Source organism: Impatiens glandulifera, chromosome 8 (assembly GCF_907164915.1).
Source record: "Impatiens glandulifera chromosome 8, dImpGla2.1, whole genome shotgun sequence".
Taxonomy (NCBI): Eukaryota; Viridiplantae; Streptophyta; class Magnoliopsida; order Ericales; family Balsaminaceae; genus Impatiens; species Impatiens glandulifera.
In genome coordinates, this window is record NC_061869.1 from 14,514,190 (window position 1) to 14,537,374 (window position 23,185).

The 23,185-nt window shown below is 27.2% G+C and overlaps 1 protein-coding gene across 1 annotated transcript; it reads left to right on the forward strand.

Moving 5' to 3' along the window:
- The first annotated feature begins 7,325 nt into the window (after positions 1 to 7,325).
- LOC124912082 (serine/threonine-protein kinase STY13-like) lies at positions 7,326 to 13,114 on the forward strand. The gene is made up of 6 exons (XM_047452641.1): positions 7,326 to 8,134; positions 8,972 to 9,101; positions 9,236 to 9,431; positions 10,360 to 10,484; positions 11,726 to 11,884; positions 12,639 to 13,114. Exons 1-6 carry the CDS (start codon positions 7,929 to 7,931, stop codon positions 12,954 to 12,956), a joined length of 1,134 nt encoding a protein of 377 aa, XP_047308597.1. The 5' UTR covers positions 7,326 to 7,928; the 3' UTR covers positions 12,957 to 13,114.
- Positions 13,115 to 23,185: the final 10,071 nt, after the last annotated feature.

The window sequence follows — 23,185 nt, forward strand, 5'->3', positions numbered from 1 at the left end:
GATTTGGTGGCTAGTTTTCCAAAGTGAGGGTAAATATAAAAGGTCTTCTTAACAAATTAGAAATTAGTGGTTAAAAATATATGAATGAAATGTTGATTGACCAAAGTGGTCGATTGAAGGATTGATTGTTAATTTGTTGAAGTTGGGGTAAAAGAAGTCGTGATAAGAGTAAGTTATATGAGATGCGAGGTGAGGTTTTTTGGTTGATTTGTCGGATAAGAAATAGATAATAAAAGGATATGTTGAGAGTTAAAAATATATAAATGAGATGTTGAATTACTATAGTATAAACGTGTGTGAGGTCACGAGATTATATGTCAAAATTAGGATTGGTAAGTGGATTGTTAGGGGATAAAGAGGCATATGAAAAAATGTGAGTCACGAGATGAGAAGTCAATTAGGTAGATTGATGTTTGGTTTGACAAGGGATAAGAGGTGTGTGAAAGTATGTGTAAGGTCATGAAATGAGATATCGATTGAGATTTGGTGGCTGATTTTCTGGAAGTGAGGAATCATTTAAGAGGTTGGTAACAAATGAGATATTATTGGTTAATATATATATATGAATGATATGTTGATTGACCAAAATGTAAAGGTGTATGAGGTCATAAGATTAGTGATCGATTGTGATTGGTGAGTTATTTGTCGAGGGAACAAAAAGAAATATGAAAAAATGTAAGTCACAAGATGAGAGGTCGATTAAGGGATTGGTGTTTGTTTGACGAGTATAAGAGATGTGTGAAAGTGTGTGAGGTCACGAGATGAGATATTGATTGAGATTAGTTTGTTGATTTACCGAAATGGGGAGAAAAGAGGTCGCGGTAATATAAAAGAGGATAGTAATAAATGAGATATTAGTGGTTAAAATATATGAATGAGATGTTGATTTATCGAATTGTAAAAGTGTGTGAGATCACGAGATTAAAGGTTGATTGATATTTGTGGATGATTTTTTGAGTGAATAAAGAGGAATATGAAAAGTGTGAGTCAAAAGATAAGAGGTCAATTAATGGTAAAAGAGGTCGCAGTAAGGGTAAAATCAGGAGATAAGAGGTGGGATTTGTGGGGATAAGAGACCGATAATAAAGAAGATATCGATGGTTAAAATAATATAATCAAATTTTGATTGACCGAAATATGAAAATGTGTGAGCTCACGATACTAGAGGTAGATTGAGATTCGTGGTTGGCTTGTTGAGTGTAATAAGAGACGTGTGAAAAATGTGAGGTCATGATATGAGAGGTCGATTGAGATTGGTGGTTGATTTGACAAGAGAAAATAGGCATGTGAAAGTGTGTGAGGTCACGATATGAGATGTGAATTGTGTGATTGGTGGTTGATTTCTCAAAATAGTGGTAAAAAATGTAACGATAATGGATAAGAGGTCGGTAATAGTGCAAAGCACGTCTAACATTACTTTAGATAAGAGCAAAAATGTATGACACCACCTTGAATAAATTTCTAGATCGATTTATAGTAACTAACAAAATAAATTGTGTAATTGACTTGACTTTTGCTAAGAAGAAATCTATATTTCTTTCTCTATTTTTTAAACTCATAAAATTATAATTTTTGAACTTTAGATATTTAATAAATTTTAAAATATATGTCAACATTAAATTTTGGATTGAAGTTCATTTTTATAAACTAAAATTAATTTTAAATTAATTAAATTTAAATAATATTAATTTTATCTAAAATATTTATAAATAAATAATATTTTGTTTATATTTTTACTCGTACAAATGATATTTTAATTAAATTAAGTAGGTTAATGGACTACTTTGAACAAAGAGTAATGATAGAGAGAGCGACGTTAGGGCAGTTACTCCACAACGAATCTCACCTGACAGTCACGTGGAAAAAATAAGCCACGATGAAAAAAAAAGTTATCATGTAAAATGTTCGGAACGGAATGCCCTAACATGACATTCTCTTTAAAAAAAAATTTACATTTATAACATTTTCTCTAACTTTTTAGGTGATAGATTATTTTTCTTGGCTTAATTTTTTTTCATGCGGGGAAGCTGCCCCTAGCGTCGCATTTCCTATCATTATTTTTTAACAAAACAATTTTGTAGGATTAATTTGAACCTACTTAAAAATGTTTTAAGAGTTGCATTGTAATTTTATTTATTATACTTAATTTTTATATCTTAAACGGTAAAATAATTGTATAAATAAAACAATTACTAAAACAAAATCACATATATTTGCAACAAGACTGAATATTTGAATATTGTAAATAAGTTATAAAAAATATTAATATAATATACAAGCTAGCGTTGAAATTCTCCAGTGACATAATTGAATATTGAGTTTATTTAATAAATAAAAAAACCTTTATTTTAAAAAATAAACCAATAATGTTTTTTTAGAAAAATATATCAAAATATATTTTCTTAATCTTAATTTATATAAAAAAAATATTTTTTTATCTACTTTACCATAAAAAATGTTACATCTAATTTTAAAAAAAAATTGGTTAAATTATCGGTGACCCTCCAATTACTTCGATCACTTATTTTTAGCCTCAAATTAATTTTTAAAACATAACTTATATTAACTTTTCAGAAATGTTAAACTAGAAGTCTTCTAACTATTCTAATGTTGAGTTTTAATCCTTAAATAGTTTTTCACACTAGTTGTCTCAAAACTATTAAAATGTTTACTCTTAATCTATTTTACAAATTGAATATGTAATTTATTTTATTTATTTCCAAATTAACTGATAGTTTGCTATATTATATCGATATTATTTTTTTCTTTGCAAAATTGACCATTACGAATGTTATGAAGAATTGATTGTAGAGTAATGTCAAATTATTTGTGTCTCTCCAACTACTTTGGTCGCATATCTTTAATTTTTGAATTATTTTTTAAAACAAATCATTTTTAAACTTTTAAAAATATTCATCAATAGCCATTAAACTTTTTAAAAAGTCACCAATGATTCTTTTACCAATTTTTTTTCTTAACCCAAAAAAATATTGATAGATTAAAATAGAGTAAATTATTTGCAAATTTAACCATAAAATTCTATTTGTAAAATATATTATACATTCTCCACAACAAAATATAAAAGAGTTACGACGGTATATTTTGATAGTTTTGTGACGACGGGTGTGTAAACAAACATTTCAAGAGTTAAAAGTTAACCATCAGAATAGTTGGAGAAATAAAAGTCAATGATCAAAATAGTTTGGGGGAATAACCGAAAAAAATTGACAAAATGCCCCTTTTGAAAATTTGAGTGGCGATTTGTTTTAAAAAATAATTTGAATGCTAAAAGTAAACGATCGGGATAATTGAGAGTTCACCCATATAATTTGCCTAAATACAAAATAAAAATAAAATCATTTTTACTTTGTGATTATGATTGTGATGATTATAATTAGGGGTGGGTCGGTACGGTATACCTTAATATTTTATTCATACCTTATACCTTACCTAAAATTTCGGTATGCAAAAAATGCATACCTTTACCTTACCTTGATTTCGGTATACCTTGTTTCGATATACCTTAATTTCGGTATACAAAAAATTCATACATTTACCTTACCTTAATTTCGGTATACCTTATTTTCGGTACGGTATCGGTATTATACCTTTGATACCTAAAAAATATATTAATTTTAAAAAAAATCAATCCCATCGGTAAGGTAGAGATTGCATATATGGAATAATATTTCAGTATAATTATATTTTGATATTATTCAAAAATTATATTTCTATAATTAAATTAATTTTAAATATATTTAATTATTTCCTTATAAGTATTATATATATATAATAATATATATATATATATATATTAACTTATAAATACTATTTCGGTATTTCGGTATATCTCGATATACCAAAATTTTAAAAATCTCATACCTTTACCGTACCAATAATTACAGTATCGGTATTATACCTTACCTTTTTTTCGGTATACCTTAAAAGTCGATATTTTCGATATATTACGGTACGGTATTTTCGATATACCTTTAATATCGGTAATTTTTCCCACCCCTAGTTATAATCACAAAATACTTATTTTCAAATAATTAATTGTGTTATTAAGGTGTTAAGATGAATAAAACTCAAATATTTATTAAAAAAAAAATAGTTATCGTTATGTTAATTTTTATTGAATAATAATGTAGATTTAGAGAGGAATATAAAGCTACAAAAGTTTGAATTTAATTGACAGTAACTTAGGCCACACCTTAATATTTAATTTTTTAAATAAAGAGCAATAATTATATTTTTCATTGACAATTAATTTTTTTTTTTATTTCTCAGTATCTACAAAGTGATTTTTTTTTATAAAAAATGTTTACAATAAAATGATATAAAATGAAGTCCAAGGTACAATACAAAATTTAATTTGTTCAAATTATGCTATTATTATTGTTAATTTTTATTTTATAAAATACTTAAATAAATAATTTTTAAATAGGATAATAAGTGAGTTTATTCAGAAAACCAGATTTATTGTCATTTTATGAATTTTACAAAGTTAGCAGTTTCACAATTATGACTCTTATTTCAACTTAAATTTTTTTATCTCTTAGACCAGACTTGAGATAAAAATAGATAGATCGGGTTGAAAAATAGTCTTTTTATTCAATCTGAAATTTTTTTAATATAATTTTCGCTTAATTCGATTTCTGAATATTCCCGCATGTACTGTTTATACTCTTAGAAAAAAAATATTTTTTATGATAAAATTATCATTCTATTTAATATATATAATGTAACATTAAAAATTCATGTTATTACGAATAAATAAATTTAAAATTCTTATAAAATAATAATAATAATAAATAAATAAATATTAATTATGTTATATTTCTTTTATTAGTGTTTCGAAGGAGTCGAAACAGGGACACAAATATCATTATCGTCACATTTCCGGTCAAATCAGGGAAAACTCCCTCCAAACAAGCTAATTCAGATAAAAATAAACTAAGAAACTAAATATAATTATCAAATTTAGGAAAAAAACTTGATGTCACTTTAGCTTAACATATTAGAAAACCAAATTTATTAAAAAAAAGTAATTGTTATATTTTTTTTATTGAAAAATCATCAAAATTTCAATCAAAATAGTTATTTAAAATTTGTCAAAATTGCAATTGTAACATTTTTTCTTAAAAGTTTTATTTATGTAAGTTGTAGAATAAAAAGATCTCAGTTTCATAATCATTTAAAAAAAACATATTTATTTTTCTAATTTTATAAAAAAAATATATATTATTTGAGATAAATGATTTAATAATTGCTGGATTTTTATACTTTTTAAGAGATTGGTTTAGTTAAGTAAAATTTTAAAAAAAAAAATCTCAATTATTTATAAAATAATCTCAATATATATAGAAACACAATTTTCTAATATCACTGTATCATCACAACACAATCACATAATTTTTTTTTTAAATAAACAACTCAGGAGCATATAAATTTAAAAAAAAAATATATTTAAAAATAGAATAAAAAATGACATCATACCAATAACACTTTAACCATAGGGTTTTATATTTTAAAATTAACATATAATTTAATAAATGTGTAAATTGCATATATATATATATATATATATTAATATATAGTTTTTCTCGCATCATCACGCACTTGATGAGAGTAAACATATCGATTTATTGGTGAATCTGTTCATAAACTTAAAACAATTAAATTAAAAATATTAACTACATTCATTATATTAATATTATTATCATTTTAAATAATAAAATATTTAAAAATATATAATTTTGAATATAATTTGTGCCAATAAATATAAATTAATAATTAAATGTGAATCATTCATAATATTTTTCTTTTTAATAAATTTGAATTTTTCTAAACTCTCTTTTAAAAATATAATTATGTACAAACATTGTTAAAAATATGAATATGTTATTTATGAAAATTATTTGTAAAATTTATACTTTATGACATATAACATATTATATTTGTAATTAAATCATGAATTGTGAAAACTTACATTTGATTTTTTTTACTTGATTGTCTTGAATTTTTATTTTTGTTTAGTTGACTTTTATCTATAAATTGATTTTTTATTAAAAAAAATAATCACACAATAATTTAATATAAAATAAAAAAATTACATAATTTGAATTATATAAAATTATAATATAGAAAACAATCTCATATTAATAAAAATATTATTTCCAATTTTAACTTTAATAAAATTTCAATAAATTTGTGACTATAAAAAAATTAATGCAACATTTTAATCCATCACACCAAGTAAATGATTAAAACAACATATGTTATTCATGACTTAAAAAAAAAATCTCCCCACTGACTGTCACATACATACCACTCAAGTTCTAAGTCGTACTAAAATACAAAATTCTAATAACAACAACAAACTATATCAAGAAACTTTTCGCTATCATCTAATAATAATTCATAAAATATTTGACTCAATTGCCCCCATACAGAAGACATCGTTGTCTCGTTCTACAGTAAAACTAGAGTGCTATGTACGTGGGAAGAAGGGTTTGGTCATGATCAAATAGACAAATTATTATAAAAATGAAAATCTCACATCAAAATAAAATAAATAAATAAATGTAGGAGACTCATAATTTAGTAAGGGAGCATAAAAAATAATGAATTTAAGTCTTTAAAGTTGAACTATTTACAAAATAAAATAAAAAATTTTGTAATGAAAATTAGAAAAAATTGTGTAAAAAAATTAAATAAATAAAAGAGAGGATAATGATATAAAAATATGGAAAGGATAGTAACGCAACGTGATTAGTTAAAAAAATAAAATAATTTATATATCTTATCTCTTTCCTCATACTTTTCTTTTATCTATAAATAAAGTGATCTTACATCGCTATTTCTCACAACGAAGAGTCCGAGAGGAGAGGAATTTTAAAGAAAGGGTATAGCCACTCCAACGTGTGTTGGAAGACCCGAGAATAAGAGAGATCGTGTTATTTATTAAGTGAAAAAAGAAAAAAAAGATATAAAAAAATGAGTAAAAAAAGAATTTTATTATATTTTTAGCTAATCAGATTGTCGAATACCATTTTTTAAATTCTCATTCCAATAGTTTCTCGTCTAAAATTTTAGAACAAAATATATAAAAAAAAAATTAAGGATTTAAGATAAGCTGAAAATGGCCAATAAATGTGCACTTGTTGATTCCCAATTGGATTGTCTTCATTATACAAAAGTGACTAAACATAACAAGTACTTAATTATTTCATTTCAGCCCTTATTATCTTATCTTTCTTTCATTTTGATCTCCCAACTTCTTAAAAGTGAACATGAATAATATATTCCTTTCTTTTCCTTTCGAATTTAGTATCTTTCATCGGAAAGCCACCCTCCGACCTCATTTTCTAGAGAGAGAGAAAGAGAAGAAGGTATGGCCTCCACCTTCTTTTATTTTTTCTAGGGTTAGGTTTTCTTCCATTCTACACAACCTGCCCCATCACCACTTTGATCGTTCTCTATCTAACTTTATGTATTTTATCTCTCAATAACTTCCCTTTTCCCGCCGACCCACTGTTTATCGATTCTTATCTACTTCGATTACTATGCTTTAAGCTCAACTTGGAGTTGAAGAAGCTGGGTATATACAGAATTCATTCAAATTTTCTACAGTTTTCAGTCTGCTGATGAAAGGTACCTTCTTTTGCATGAAGGAGATATATTTGTCTATATTCTGAGAAAAAAATCATTTCTTGATCGAGTAATCGGTGGATATTCGAAAGTCTTCTTTGGTTTGGTCAACGAAATTATTGACTTGGTCTTCTGTAAATGGGTGCTGGGAGTTCGATTAGGTTGACATGTGAAGGTGTAGCTGGAGTTATTAAAGCATTGAAAGTAGAATTCTGATGTTGGGTTTGATTAATGAGATAAAATGAGATGTCGGGGATTAATCTGAGTGTTGCAATATGAGCTACAGTGAAACTAGTAGTGGAGAGGAAAGAGTACATGATAGATCAACAACCACAAGCAAATCGGTTGAACCGGTTGTACAGAATGGATTGGTTTCTGCTATGGAGCCAAAACTTGATGAGAGTTTGCTTATTGATCCTAAAGTTCTGTTTATTGGATCAAAACTTGGTGAGGGTGCTCATGGGAAAGTTTATGAAGGAAGGTAAATTTTCATAAGAACTGTTTATTTTGGTGTTGAATGATCAAATGTGGTGTCATAGGGATATTTCAAGGAATATTCTTTTGGAAACCTATATTTTTCTCATACAATTATTATTTATGAAGCTGCTATTGACATTTTTGTATGCTTTCACAGATTCCAAATTTAATGATATTTCTAGCTGTTAGGTGTTAGACCTTTCTTTTCTTTAGATGTTGGGTAAGTTGGGTTTTAGCTTATTTGTAGGAAGTTCTCATCCTATTTGGAAACATTTCTGGATCTGAATCCGGATTCAGATGAGAAACAACCAATACATTTTTTAATTTGTGCTGTATGAAGTTCTGTTTCCAAATGCGATCTAGATGAGATATCTGTCAACAAAAAAGTGTTTTTAATCTATTTTTAATACACTTATAGGTGATAGAGTAATTCTCTTGACTTGGAAAAGTTGATTCATGGATAGAAGTTCATTTTGCTTCCTGGTCTTGCACTTAAAGTTGGTTTTGATTTCTCAAAATGTTGTAAGCACATTTTGCTTTCTGAATTTTTTAAAATGGCTTAAATTACTTTTCGCTGTAAGTTCTTGAATCCTATACACAAAATTTTCTACTCTTTATTCTCAATTTTTCTTCTAAAATACATATCAATGCGTCAACAGAGTTGACTAAAAATTGACGGTGAGAAATCATTTGAGCCATTTTAAAGTTGTAAAACAAGGTTTTGATGGAGCAAATTATTTATTAGAATTTTCCATATGGATGTTAATATGCATAGTTTGGATCCTAAATTGTGTGTCATAAATAAATTTATTACTTAGGTGTCATGTGTTCGATGCTTCAGGTATTTAAACCAAATTGTTGCAGTAAAAGTTCTTCATGGGGACACATCTGTGGACAAGACTGAGCTAGAAAGTCGATTTGTCCGTGAAGTCAACATGATGTCCAAAGTGAAACATGAGAACCTTGTGAAAGTGAGCATGTTTTCTGGCATGTCTTGTTATCTTGTCTCCTATTTACTCCATGATACTTTAATTCTTCTATTCTTTTTCCCTAATTCTATCATGTTTGTTGTGATGAGGACATCTTATCTTTTTTCCCTTTCTAGTTTATTGGAGCTTGTAATGATCCTTTGATGGTCATAGTTACTGAGCTCTTACCAGGAATGTCTCTTCGGAAATATTTATCCAGTCTCCGTCCAACAAAATTAGATCTTCATTTGGCTTTGAGTTTTTCCCTTGACATTGCTAAAGCTATGGATTGTCTACATGCAAATGGGATCATACACAGAGATCTAAAGCCTGGTAAATGCATCCTATTTATTATACAATCCTTTATTTTTCCATTTTTTTTCTTTTTCAATTTCTTTGTCACCCAAATTGCTGGACCTAAATAGAGTTTTTTTCTTTCTTTTATGATTTGATTTTCATCTCTCTTAATTAGAATACATTCTAATTGAGTGAAAAAGACCTACTCTTGCTGCAAGCACCTTATACCATTAGTAAGATATATTTAGTAATATGAACTATGAATTGATTATAAATCTCTAATCAATGGATTTAGATCTACATGGTATCATGATTTTTCATCTTGATCATTATACAAAAAAATCTATATTTGTTATCTTGTAATAAAATCACAACCATTTTAATATATTCTACAGATCATGATCTAAAAAATCATTTGGATCATGATATTCTTACTAAATAAAAAAGAAATTACACTTTAATTTGGATCATGATCTAGAAAACAATCTTATACGAAACAGAAAAACAAGTTCACTTTCAATTTTACTTTGGCAATTTTCTAGTGAGGTCATGATTGTGACAGATTATTGTGACAAAATAGCAATTTTGGCTGAATATTTTGCTTGAGAAATTTCATGGATTTGAATGCAGGATCTGTTTACTCTGTTTGGAATATAATCTTTATTTTTAAAGTAGTTTTGACATTTTATGGTACCAAATGTGGTGTTGTGCCTCGTAACACTACATAGTCACAGTGAACTTGGAGCTCATGTAGAATATACATGATAAGTAAAAGATGTTAGAACGATCCTTCATATGAGTTAACTGCATTGTAATGTATCATGTCTCTTACTTAAAATGATATTGACTTTTGGGAATGCAAATTTATGGTTATATTTCTATGTCATGGATCATTTGCATCCACATATCTCAATTTGTATGGTTTTATCCCATTATTTCTAAAACCTCGTGGATGATAATACAGACAATATACTGCTAACGGCTGATAAAAAATCCATCAAGCTTGCGGATTTTGGACTTGCAAGGGAAGAATCTGTTACGGAAATGATGACAGCGGAGACTGGAACTTATAGATGGATGGCTCCTGAGGTTTGTGTATTCTTCTAGACATTCTCACATTATTATGTGCATAAAAGTATCAGGATCTGATCACCCTTTCTCAAAATATAAGATCCTAGTTAATAGGAATTTCAGATGATTATTGGAATAATCTGTTTGTTTTTTGGAAAGAAAAAAACCTTTTTGATGTCAAAAATAGTTTATTTGGATAAAATTACCAAAATATACTTGGGGCGTTTGATGTGTTTTTTTAGATAATCTGAATTATTTGGGGTTAATTGACTAAATATCCTTCTGTATTTAATATTCAAATTTTATAAAATAAATAAGGTAAGAGTAATTTTGTATTTTGTATTTTGATTGATGATTTGATATGAAGTTATTGAGGACAGGAATGGTAATATTTAGATTAATTTCAAATAACCCTTTATCAAACAAAACCCAAGTATTTAATATCTTAAAATGTAAGTGAGGGTATTTTTTTGGTCGATGATTTGATTGTTGAGATGTTGGTTAATAATCCCAAATAATCCACACCAAACAAGCTTAAGTAGGAGTAACTTTGATTGCTTCTTTATCTGATTGAAATGAACTGTTCATTGCTTTCCCCCAAAACTGCAAAGAACTCATAATTATAAATAACCATTGAGCCAATTATGAAACAGTTTGAAATCAGAATTAGTGATCTTCTGGATAACTCCGTTTGATATCTAGGCGTAGCTTTTCTTTTCCGGTATGAGATCCAGAAAAGGTTCTGGCTTAAAACTAATAGCATGTGACTAGGGCTCCTCTCTTGCATCCTAGAGAAGAAATATATAACAACTAAGCACAATATATAAGTATAGATGCCATATGTACAAACCAAATTAAAATATTTCATCCGGCCACACTTTTCATACCAAACGTATATGGATCCAGATCCAAAAATTATCTTTCCTTTTCTCAATTAGATTCACATCCAGATCCAACCAGACAGGTGTTTCCAAATGGGACCAAGTTTCATTCTTTATGCAATGAATACTTTATTTAACTTTTGCATTTGGTTTCTCCTACTTTTTTGAGTTACATTGTGTTTATTCAGACTGCATATTACTATTGGAGGACTTGAGAACTCCATATTATTTCTGAAAATTGATGGAAATTGTTTTGGCAGTTGCTGGTTGATTGAAAAGGCGCTTCTGCAATTCCGTTAATATTTTATGGATTTTGTTTATTATTTCTCACAGAAGTCTATCATTTCTCACTGCAAAATTGCTGATACAATTTTGCAGTTATATAGCACTGTGACGTTACGTCAGGGGGAGAAAAAACATTACAACAATAAGGTTGATGTCTACAGTTTCGGCATTGTCTTATGGGAATTACTGACCAATCGAATGCCATTTGAAGGCATGTCAAATTTGCAAGCTGCATACGCCGCCGCTTTTAAGGTCCTGTCTATCTGTACATTTTTTTTTTTAATTTCCCTCTTTTCTTTACAATATGAATGCATACACGCATGTTTGAAACTCAGTTGGATATGCCCATTTAAGGTCCTGTCTATCTGTACAATTTTTTTTTTAATTTCCCTCTTTTCCTTGCAAGCTGAATGCATACACGCATGTTTGAAACTCGGTTGGATATGCCCATAAAGAATTGCGACAGTAAATGAATGATAGACGTAAATGTGGTAGTCTTACATAGGAAGAAAACAAATAATTCTATAAGATTTCTGAAACGAGGTATAATGAGCCTATTTAAAAACTGGTACATAGTTACAATCACAATCCCTTTGGAAAACGATCATGATAGTGATTTTTCATTGGTATAAAAAAATTTCTGGATCCTGACTGTTGTGTGATCTTTGGCTACGCTTGGTTTACTTTTTTGATTATGAGCTAAATTATAATGTGATTTTTGGTTTCATTAGAGAATTTTTTAAGGAATAATGATCCATAGTATTTTGTTGATGGATCATTGTGATTTTAGCAAACATAACAAATGTAATTTTTCTGAATTTTATTCATAAATAAAGAAAATGGTCAATACCTAATTTTTTTTTCCATCTATGTACTATTATAGTTCTGAGATGGCAAATATTGATTATGATTGTTGCTAAGAGTAACTGGTTTCGTTATCTCTTTCCCTAGTTGTCGTTTTAGTAATTGACGAGGCGCATTTACAGTTTTTTTTCCGATACTGCAGCAGGAGAGGCCTGGTATTCCCGATGATATAGCTCCAGATCTTGCATTCATCATACAGTCATGTTGGGTTGAGGATCCAAACATGCGACCCACTTTCAGTCAAGTAATCAGAATGCTGAACGCATTTTTCTTCACCCTTATGCCAGAATCCTCAAAGTCCTCAACCGTATCTCAAACTGACGATTCCACAACTGGAGCGAGTACTAGTAGTAACAATGGGACTCTAGTAGAAATGTCTGCACGAGCCAGAGGAGGGAAATTCGCGTTTATTCGTCAGCTATTTGCTGCCAAGAGAGGAAGGAATTCTTTGAGTGGATAAACAGGTAAATGTAGGAGATAGATTTTATAACATGAAATCACTATGATGATGATGATATCTATAATATATGTTAATCTATAGATGAAATAGTGGTAGAACAATGTCACTTGGTATGATGAATACATTCAGAAATAAATAAATTTTATGTCTTTTTAACATTTTCTGATGCTTAGCTTACATTTGATTATTCTTCACATCAAACTAGTCTCAAGTCTCATAATCTCTTAATACATAATGAAACTAAGTCCCACCCATGATCAAATGTTGAGAAATCATCATCCTCATCTTCAATTCATTGAACCGAAAAGCAAAACGTCATATTGGTTGTTAGACTCGTTCTTTTTGTGTTTAAACGATTTGATTTGAGTTTGATAATGTTACTATTAATTTCAATTTAAATTTAGAAATTGACTTATTTGAATGTCATTTTTCTTGGGATGGAGAATGGAAATTACCCATCTTCATTGGGGTTTGATCAGCCATGAATGAAGGAAAAACAATGTGCCTTTGTTATCAAACCTACCACTCCTTTCATTTATTAGGGTAGCCACCATTATTGCCCTTTGCCCCCAATATTGATTACTATTTATTTATTACAAAAATTTTCCTATTATTTATTTGGTGGACCAATGGTCTTTTCCATCATTATTATTATTTTAAATATTAGAAATTATTAAAAAACAATGTATGAGTTGTTTTTATTTATGTTATACTAGTAAAATAAATAATGTATGTTTGAATGTTGCAAAAAAAGAATTCTAATTCATTTAATTTGATTTTTCTCTTTGCCAACTTCTAGTATTACTAGTTCACAATGTATCTTTTGGACATAGCATGTTCAACTTATGATTATTATAGTACTAATTTAGTTGTTTTTAAGGAAGATTTTAAATACAAAAAGTACATTGAGAAACTTTTTAAAAAAATGATATATCCAATATTATATGAATATAGTCGTGTTCACTCTGTCACAAAATACAATAAAATTAATTATTTATAACAATTAATGAGTAGGGGCTAGGGTGGGCTGAAGGTTCACAAAAAAAATATATTTATAATTAAAATTTAATATTATTCCATAATTTCTTAAATAATTTTAATATTTGTTTATCTAATTATTAAAAAAATGGTAAAATTTATTTTTAATTATTCGATTGATTCAAAATTTTATCGTTATTTTTTTAAGTTCACTTAACTCTGAATCATAAATCCATGGGTTTGGAGTTGCCCATTTTATTCCAACCCTACGGCATTCCCAGCGGCATTTTGCAGATCCGGCAAATATGGAGAGAGAAGCCGACAAATTTGGCCTACAATTAGGCATAAAATGTAATCATGTCCTCCAACTTTTGTGTTTCTTTTAATTAAGGATTTCTTTATTTATTTTTATATTAAACATTTCTCTAATTTTATATATTTATAATCTTTTAATATATAATCTTTTTATATTTATATATAATTTATTTAAGTATTTAATAATTTATTTATTTAAATTATATTTATGTGTATAAATTGTTAATTTATAATTAAATTTTGTTTCATAAACAAATAAGAAAAAATTGGGGTTAAATTTATAAAGTTTATAAATATATAAATAATATTAGTAAAGTTAAAAAGTTGGTATAAAAAAGAATATTTTGAAAATATTCTTTTGAGTTTGGAAATGAGTTTTTGGGTTGGAGATGGATTACTGTTTGATGTGATATTTACTGCATTTTGGAGTTGAAAATGGTGTTGAGGGTTGGAGATGGCCTAAGGACGGATATATGTAGAGGTTTGAACGGTTTAATTTTTTTTACGGTTTGTGACATTACCTTTATTTTTTCACTGTTTGTATTTTGATTATTAAAAAATAGTAAAATTTATATTTATTTAAAACTCTGAATCTATCAACACATAAATAAAAAATTCTTAAAAAACATAACATAAAATTTAACTTCAAAGAATTTATTATTTTTTTAAGAGTATAAATTTGGTGAATCAAAGATATTGCTTGATTGATCAGAAATACTGAAAACTGATGGAGTTTAATAAATAAAATCGTTTAGTTGATATTTTATTTTGTTTAAAATCTATAATTAGGAAAAATAATTTGATTTAAGTTAACTGATAGAGTTTAAGAAAAAAATCATTTAGTTGATATTTTTTTTTTTTTAAAATCTATAAGTAGGAAAATAATTTGATTTAAGTTATTCTAAACAATTGATAATTTCTTATTTAATATTAAATTAATCATTTTCTAAAAACAAAATACATAAAACGTGGCATAAATAAAGAAGAATTAAGTTATCTATATCCACACCCACCCAACCTAACTATCTATTAGACTACAAACAATTTATTTCAACAAAGCTTGATTCTTAGAGAGAGATGAAAAATAAAAATCTAAGAGGGTGGAGATGCTTTTATTTTTAAATGAATTAATAAAATGAAAAAAAAAATATATTTAATTATCAATGTGGTCAAAAGTAGTAAATTTAGGTCAAAACAAGAATAGTGAAGAAATTAAGCGTCTTCATTTTTCACATCATATTTAACATTACAAATTCAACTACTTTAATAATTTCTTAAAATATAACAAAAATAAAAACAAAAATAAAAATAAGTATAACAAATAAGTGTGAATAGTAAACTATCTTATTTTAAATGTGATTAACCAAATAAGTTAAAATGAAAATTGAAAACCAATCAAAATTAGTTCATAAACAACTTAGAAGTTAATGGATTTTCTCACCCCTAAGGTTTTGAGTTCGAACACATCATGCGACAAGTTCTGCGCCAGATTAAATTGTTAAGTATGTCGTCTTCATGCGACAAGTTCTGCGCCAGATTAAATTGTTAAGTATGTTTGCGAATTACATGTTTAATCCGTCGTCTCATTTTTTTTTCCAAATATTAGTCGTTTTGTTTTATTTTTTGAATTTTCTTGTATAAAAAATAATATATTGATGCAACACATTTTTATTATTATTATTATTATTATTAAATTATTTAATTTATTATGAAATATTAAAATATATTTACTTTATTAAATTTTAATTTGAAATATAAAAATATTTTAATAATTTATCTTTAAAATTTCTAATAACTTATTTTTTAATCAAATAAATGTTTTAAAAAAATCATAAAATAATTCAGATAAACACATTTCCAAAAAGCTTTAATTAGTCGGTGGGGATAGTGTGGTACTTTGACAATTTGGGTCAATCATGGACAAGAAAAATGTGGCTCCCCATTATGCAGATAAGATAAGGGAGTAATTATTATTATTATTATTATATTGAATGTACTTATTTATTTAATTATTCAATTTGTCTGAAATACTTTTAGAAGCTTGTTGGGTTTGGGTTTACGATAATAATGCTAAATTATTTAAAAAAAAAAAGTCGAGAGTGTTAATAGAAAAATTTAAAATATATTAATATAAAATAATAAAATAAATTTTATTTTTATAATAAAAAAATATTTAAGTATTTTAATAAATAAAATAAATAATGTAATTGATAAAATAATATTTGTTTATGATTTGTTTTAAAATCAACTTAACAAGTTCTAAATCTAGATATATATGAGTTACTTTTGACAATTAATTTATGAATTAGACTAAATACAGTTTTCTAAGCCATGAATTTAGTAGATATGTGTATATTATTTTTATGTTACTCTTTTTATTTTTATTTTTATTTTTATTTTAAATATATTATTTATTTGTTTAATTAAAACATCATAACTTAATTAAAATATTAAAATTTAATGTTAGTAGGTTGTTTTATTTTTTTTAAAATGAAAATTTTATTGTCATATAATATTATAGACTATAACTGTTTTAATAATACTTATTTTTTTTAAATGCTGAAATCTGCTTCTCTTCTCGTGTGCGACTGATAATCGGGTTAACACACATAGCTCGTAAACTAGGTAAGAGATATTTATCGTATAACCGCATGTTAAACACACTAACCAATTAACTAGGTAAGAGAAATTTATCGTTTGCAGGGCTCGAACCCAGAACCTCCAAGGATACTAATAATATTCACCTAAACTAAAAAAAAAAATCTATTTCATTTTTATCCTATACACAAAAGTTCAAATTCGTAAAATTTTGTTATTTTTATTACAATAGTAATCACTCATTTATTTGTTACAATTAATGTAACAATTTATTAGGCATACATGATTTATATGTTATTTTATCTAATTAACAAAAAAAAGTTATCTTTTTTTAATAATTTATATATAATTCATCTTTAAAAAAATATAATTTATTAAAAAAAATTATAATATTTATATAAAAATAAGATAGTAAAGTGAATTTTATAAAATAAACATTTTAATGAGAGAACTATTTAACTTAAATAAAATATTCTTAGGTACACCCATAAAACTTTGCTAGCTTTTATTAATATAAAATGTTTTAATTAAGATTAAGTGAGATTTAAGGTTCCATAATAGAAAAATGAAATGACAAATTTGTTTTTAAGAACATCATAAATTCAATCTCACTTAGGGTTTGTTTGAGGAAAATATTTTTTTGGATTTTAGCTGAGTTTTATCTTACAAATTTTTGTTTAGTAAAAATTAAGAAAAAACTGATTTTTAAAATTTGAAAACTAATTTACGTTTTCACTTTACAGGATATGGTGTATGTGAGAAAATGATGGTTTAGAGAGAAGATAAAATTTAAAAATAATTTTAGAATTTAAATAATAAATTATTTAATTTAATAATTTATAAAATATTTAAATTTTAGAATAAAAATCAAGTTTTATCCTAAAACTCTTTCATCAAACTATCACTTAAAGCAAGTCTTTCTCGTGAGTTATATTAGTTTCTAATAAAATAAAATAGAGATGGGCTGCTGCCCCCAATGGGGCCAACCACCCATTAATTAAAAGTGTTTTCCGTTTGAATTTTAGACCGGCCGAAAACACTATTTCAGACATTTTTTTTAATTACGTTTCTCTCTTTCTCATATATTCACATTTTTCAGATGTTTTTTTTTTTTTAGTTAGATTCTTAATTAAGTTGGTTGTAAGTGTACTAAGTTTAAAATAATATTGTCTCTATTTGTCCTTTTATTAAAATTATTATTTTTATTTAATCAACAGTTTATCTCAAAAATCAAATTATTAGTTTTCAAACATTTATTTTTAATTAATTAAATATTAAATATGAGAGGTAAAACTAAAAACAAATAAAAAAATATATTTACATTTACATTTACATTTATTTAACCACAATTAATTAAACACCCAATTTAATACAATATGAGACTATGATCTCATCATCTCTCTTTATTTATTTCTATTAATTTTTATTTTTGCTTAGTTTTATATTTCCTAAAATAATTCTAATATTTTTAAATCACTACCGAACAAGGCCATATATATATTCAGTCGCAAAATCTCATTTTATTCTCAATAAATATTGTTTGAATAGAGAGATTCCTCCACCAACAATAGTTGCCTAACAAAAGGTGCATTGAATTGATCCATTGCCCATGTGCTCAAGTAGAATCACATATTTTCATGTTGTATCCAACTTAAGTTTGACATTTGAAACTACGCTTGATTTTGTTAGAGTTTTAGTTTCCGATTTAGAACGAGTAGCTCCCAAGTTTAACATAACTAATAAACATTACACATCAACAATTAAGCAAAACAAAAAAAAAACAATTATCATTGATAAAATAAGACAAAACAATGTGGTTGCATTTTAAGTTAAGTAGTTAACAAACAAATTTGACATTTTTTTAACATAAAGTTGGAAATCCAAAATCCACTCACAAACAAATTAACAAAAATCAATTAACTAACAGAAATTCAGAAATTCACTGACAATTCAAAGACACAAACTAACATAAAATCATAAACCCTTTAATTAATATAAAATTTGAAACTTATTAATTAAAAAAAAATTCATTATTATCCCTTCACAAATTAACTTCAAATCTCAGTAATCTCACAAATCCATCTCAACAATCTCAATCAGTTTCAACAATCTCACAAATCAAATTCTTGTCGGGAGAAATTGTCGTCGTTGGGGCCACGTCAGAGCTATCACCTACACAAAAGTCGAAGCGCACATATGAGTCGTTGGTAGGATTTAGATGTCCCAAATCTCACCGGTTTGAAACGATCTATAAAAATTCAAGAAAATAAGAAGACAAGAAGACACATATTTATAGTGGTTCACTCAAATGAGCTACGTCACATCAGTCGTTACCTGATTTTACTATAAAGAAGAAAGAATACAGAGTTTTTCCACACATTGTTTATCTATCTAGAATTATGTCTTATCATGTAAAACCCCTTAAAAACAACATATTTATAGGGTGAACATTAATGTAATAAAACTTAAATAATTTTTGGCCAGACTCAAACCCAAATTCAATAAACTCTAATTAACTTATATAGAGTTTATTACAAGTGTATGCACCACAACTCAACAATCTCTCACTTGGAGATTAACTTCATCGTCTCTCAATCAGTATCAATTATCCATTGATTAGTGTATTAACGAAGAAGGCCAACTAAAGTTGCATACAATTTTAGTTTCTCGTTTGTCATAGTTTTCATCGACATATTAACTAAATTCTCACTCTCGGGAATTTTCTCAAGTGCTAAACTCCATCTTCTCAGATGAAATGATAACAAACTTATATATGCTTCGTCATTCCTTGATAAATTAGAGTTTTTGGCAAATAAATGACACATTAACTTTTACATCGCAAAACACTTCCCTCGTAGTTTTGACCCAATTCTCATTAAAAGATCGTAATCACATCATCTCCTTAACAACCTTTATCACAGTAACATACTCTGCCTCACAACTAGAAAAAACAAAAATCTTCTACAGTTTTGAAACTCAACTAATACAGTACCTCCTAGAGCATTGATGTACCCTAATGTGTTCTTCATATTATCAACATCATCACCATTATCAGCATCAATGTATTTTTCCAAACTCTTGTTAGACTTTCGAAAATACAAAGAGAGACTCATTCATCCTCTTAAGAATTGTATTATCCACTTTATTGCTTCATAATATTATCTACCCGAGTTATTCATAAATCTGCTAACAACTCTCATTGCATGTGCAATGTTTGGTCATGTGCAAACCATCATATATATAATGCAACTAATGATAGAGGCATACAGAACTATGACCATTAATTTTTTTCATACTTTAGGTGACTAATTTTTGGATAATCTAAAATGACTAACTAAGGGAGTAGTAACTAGTTTGTATCATACAAGTTGAATCTACTGAAAATTTTCTTCACATATTCTTTTGTGAAAGTTTGAGAACCTCTTTATCCCTGAAGATTCTCACCCCAATGATTTATTTTGCAGCACCCAAATTCTTCATTGCAAACTTCTCTGATAACATTTTCTTAATGTATTAGTCTCATGCAAGTTTGTTTCAACAATCAACATATCATCAACGTAAATGAGTAGATTAATGTACAATTTATCAAATCTCTTGATATATCAACAATGAGTAGCTTCACACCTCATAAAATTGTTACTTTTTATGAAGCTATCGAATTTCTTATACCATTGCCTTGGAGTCTGTTTCATACCATGCAAACTATTTTGAAGCTTATACATAAATTTAGTTTTTTCTTTTACTTCAAAACCTTGTGGTAGTCACATGTAAATCACTTCATCCAAATCACTATGAAGAAAATCGGTTTTGACATCTATTAGTTGAAGATGAATGTCTTATTTCACAACCAAACTCAAAATAGTTCTAATTGACATCAATTGTAGAGAATATTTCGTTGTAGTCAATACTTTTCTTTTGCTAAAATCATTTCACAATCAATCTTGTTTTGCACCTCATTCTTTTATCATGTTTAATTCTTAAGATCGATTAATTATGAAGTTCTTTCTTTCTCTTGAGTTGCAAGTCTGATTCGATGTCAAATAGTTCATCTCATCTTTCATCATAAAATCCCACTTAACTAATTCATCAGATTGTATTGTTTCTTCGTAGCATTCAGGTTTGTCTATATTTGTCAATAAGATGTAGTTCAGAGATGGGGACCACCTCTCGACTAATTTTTTATTTCTTGACAATCTTCTCAGTTGTATAACTAGTGTTTGTTGATTTACCTCCAAAGCCACATTCTCAACGCTTTTTTCCATCAACACATTGATCTTCTTTGACGATTAGTATATATATTTAGTTGAAAAATCTCTCAAATCGACCGTAGTAGACTCTTCCAATTTGGAATCACCATTTAATGTCTTCCTAACACAATATTTGTAAAGAACATATTCATTGAAAATGACGTTTCTACTACGAATGATCTTTCAATTTTGATTATCATAGAAAAAAACAAAACTCGATATTACCATAACCAATAAAGAAACATTTATTAGTTTTTGGATCAAGCTTGTTTCTATCACATTCATTAATATTCACATATGATAAACAACCAAACACTTTCAACTAAGAAATGTTAAATTTTTATTGCTCCAAACTTCTTCTGGAATTTTGAATTCAAGAGGTACAAAGGGTCCTTTGTTTATCAAATATGTAGTAGTGTTGATAGCTTTTTTCTATAAGGTTTTAGACATCAAAACGTGCAATCTTATACTTTTAGCATACCCATTTAATTTCGATTTATTCGTTCAGCTACTCCATTCTCTTGAAGCATTCGAGAAACAATTTTTACCATACTGACCCCGTTCACATCACAATACTCTTTTATATCGCAGCGAGTTTTGAAGTAATTTGCATATAAAAGATAAACACTCCTCTTTTTTATTCTTCTTTTCCATTCTAGGAGGGATGCATCTAAAGATTATACATCTACCAATATGGTGTGTTGGGAAATCAATGTTATATTCTAGTGCAATATTTGGGTAGCCTTTGACTTCTACTAAGGTTTAAAGACTCTACATTGCGATATTGTGGATAGTCGACATACATTGTTTATTGATTTTATTTAATTTTTATTTATTTTTGGATAGCCTACAATGCGATATTCAATGATAAACGTCTTACATCGCATTGCTATTTAGTTTTATTTTAGATGGTTTACGACGCGTCGTTGGAAATAGACGTCTTACACATCATCCTTGCATGGATAAGAAAATGACAATTCCTTTTCATTTTTGTCTCTTTTAACTTTGAAGGGATGCATCTAAAGAATTTTCTTTTGCCAATCTGGTTGGTCATGTCAGCTTTGTCACCTTCTATTCCAAGATTTAGACTCGAGGTTCCTTTCACTTGGTTTCCCAAATCTAAGAGTTCACACAAAATATGGCTTAAATTGACTTGTCTTTTAGTTAATGATTTGAGCATTGTTGCGCCTTCTTGACGTACCGATTGTGTTTGAACGCATCTAAAGATGTATGACACTTTTCAGTCAGACATGTTTTGGACTTTGAATTGTCGGAAATAGGGAGCCTCTTATAACAATATTCTTGTTTGGAGTCAAGAGTATGAAAGCAAGTCTCTTTGCGTATAAAAAATTTGGCATACAAATTTAGGTTCTTTGTCCAAATAAGAAATATAAGGGTTGGTTAGAACGCCAAAAGAAAGCTTGATCTCAAACTAATTTTCTTTGTCGTTGCTCTCTTTTTTCTTAGGATTAGACATTTTATTCGTGTTTATTAAAGAGTATCTCTAGTCTTGACATAAGGATTTTTTCTATCAAAAATTATTATTATTATTATTACGCAATTTTAAATAATAACGATGATTATGATCGGGCCTAGTGAATAATTTGTTTACGTATCTTTTGGCAAAGAATGAGGTCATGACGTTATTCATGGTCATGAAAATTATTTTCTTTTTGTTCGTGTTTTCATTTTTCCCATTTTTTTATTTTGAATATTCCCTAGTGTATGAATTAGGAATTTAATTTATTAGAAACATACTTAGCATGAAAATTAGAGTTTTATTAACATTTATTATCGTGGTGGTGTGTTCCTTTTTTTCATTCATTTTTTAAGTGTCCGTAGTGTAAATCCTATGATTTTTTTTTCTTGTTCATGTTGTTAAAAAATATTTATTTTTGTTGATGCCATATTTTTATTGCAAATGATGTTATGATGTTAATACACGCATATGCAAATGTAATCCTATGAAATGTCAATAATTTTAAAAAAAAAATTCATGGAATTTTAGACTTTTAAGTGCACTATTAATTAAATATGGGAATAAATTTTGTGCTTAGGTTATTCAGGAGATCCTTCATTATCTTTCGTGAT

Excerpts from the sequence above, each read along its gene's own strand:
- LOC124912082 (XM_047452641.1), top strand. The coding sequence starts at position 7,929 with ATGAGCTACAGTGAAACTAGTAGTGGAGAGGAAAGAGTACATGATAGA. Across the intron at positions 9,102-9,235 it reads AACATGAGAACCTTGTGAAA|TTTATTGGAGCTTGTAATGA; the intron begins GTGAGCATGTTT and ends TTCCCTTTCTAG. Across the intron at positions 9,432-10,359 it reads ACACAGAGATCTAAAGCCTG|ACAATATACTGCTAACGGCT; the intron begins GTAAATGCATCC and ends ATGATAATACAG.